The sequence below is a fragment of the Anopheles marshallii genome, chromosome 2, assembly GCF_943734725.1.
Source record: "Anopheles marshallii chromosome 2, idAnoMarsDA_429_01, whole genome shotgun sequence".
Classification (NCBI taxonomy): Eukaryota; Metazoa; Arthropoda; class Insecta; order Diptera; family Culicidae; genus Anopheles; species Anopheles marshallii.
Window position 1 is genome coordinate 72534739 of NC_071326.1, and position 1421 is coordinate 72536159.

Below are 1421 nucleotides of genomic sequence, written 5' to 3' on the forward strand. Positions count from 1 at the left end.
TTCCTTCCGTCACTGCATTTGACCTCTCAGTTGCTCGAGAGATCCTGATAAAGAGATTGATGCTCTTGCGCTACCCATCAGAAGCGAAGTAAGCGATAGCGTTATGACGATGTGCAATAAATCATGTACCGAGATGCATCGAACGGATTGGACGAACAGTCCATCAAGTGTCGGACAATTTATTAATGCTTTGAGTGACAAGAGGGGTACAGCGTGTAACAGTGCATTTGGTGAAGGCAAACAGACGTTCGGCTATTCGTTCCTTAATAGCAACAGATTTCGTCGATAGATTTGTTGCAATGTTCTTGGTCCTCTGTGTCGTAATACGCCATCGGCTTTACCCCGAGCTGGTGAAGCTGGCGGGTGGTGGCGTTCAGGTGTCCACACTCCCAACGGTTCTCGTCCATGTACAGTGTTTGCAGATGCGGGAACGAATGGTTCACCTCGCACATGCTCAGATAGCGCAATCGGTTGCGCGCCACGTTCAACTCCTGTAGCATGCTGAACCGCCATTCGCTAGCGTCCAGGACGCTCAGTAGGTTGTCGTGCAGCAGCAGGGTCGAAAGGCGGGGCAGATGCAGTGACCCATCGGTCGAGATGGTCTGGATGCGGTTGTTAGCCAGGTTCAGCTTCCACAGCTCGGTGGCCATGTCAAACAACGAGAAGCTAAGCGACTCCAGATAGTTATGCCGGAGATCGAGCGTGCGCAGCGCGGGCAGGGCTTGCACGAACTCGATCGACTGGAAACGATTGTAGCTGAGGTTCAGCTCGCGCAGCTGATAGTTCTGGCCCGGCTCAACGATCATCTCGAAGAAGTAGTTGTGGGACGCATCCAACGAGCGTAGATTCGTCCAGAGCACCATCGTCTGAAGGGAGACGTTTTGCATTTCAAGTTTTTCCGTGGACTGCAGACGATCCGCCAGCTCCTTGCCGATAGTGACAACGTACGTCGAGTCGTCCGAGTGCGGGTATGTGCCGAATGCAAGATGCGGATGATCGGGAAACTCAAACTCGGACAAATCCATCGATTCCACAATGGTAAAGTTGGAGATTTCGCATTCCGTTTCCCGATGCTCACTGCACTCCAGCTTTCGGCCGGTGGTGCACCCGAGCGCAAATGCCACTAAAAAACTGCACAAAAAGAGAGCAAACATCACTACCCCGATGGCAGAGTACACCTTTTCGCTAAAACCCACCACAGCACGATTTTTCTGGACATCTTTCGTTTTAACTAATCCTTTCACTACCAGTATCAACTGAACACTGTTGCTCTGTCAGGCGATAAAGCCGCATCCAAACTGACCACTCCGGTGCTACGGATTAGACTGATTCACAGTAGAGTAGAGTATTTATACAAAACATTCCGAATGACGGCGAATGTGGAGCGCATCAAGCCGGCGGAAAAGATGTCCTCAATTAGT

The 1421-nt window shown here is 51.0% G+C and overlaps 1 protein-coding gene across 1 annotated transcript; it reads right to left on the minus strand.

Moving 5' to 3' along the window:
* Positions 1–263: 263 nt before the first annotated feature.
* On the minus strand, positions 264–1219 carry LOC128709782 (uncharacterized). The gene is made up of 2 exons (XM_053804800.1): positions 1197–1219; positions 264–1131 (listed from the first exon to the last, which is right to left on the minus strand). The coding sequence occupies exons 1-2, from the start codon at positions 1217–1219 to the stop codon at positions 264–266; spliced, it is 891 nt and encodes a 296-aa protein (XP_053660775.1).
* Between the last annotated feature and the right edge of the window lie 202 nt (positions 1220–1421).

What these genes read in the sequence shown, in the direction of transcription:
- LOC128709782 (XM_053804800.1), bottom strand. Translation starts at nt 1,219, where the DNA reads ATGTCCAGAAAAATCGTGCTGTG. An exon ending in TCCAGAAAAATCGTGCTGTG is followed by an intron (nt 1,132 to 1,196) that starts GTGGGTTTTAGC and finishes CTTTTTGTGCAG; the next exon opens with TTTTTTAGTGGCATTTGCGC.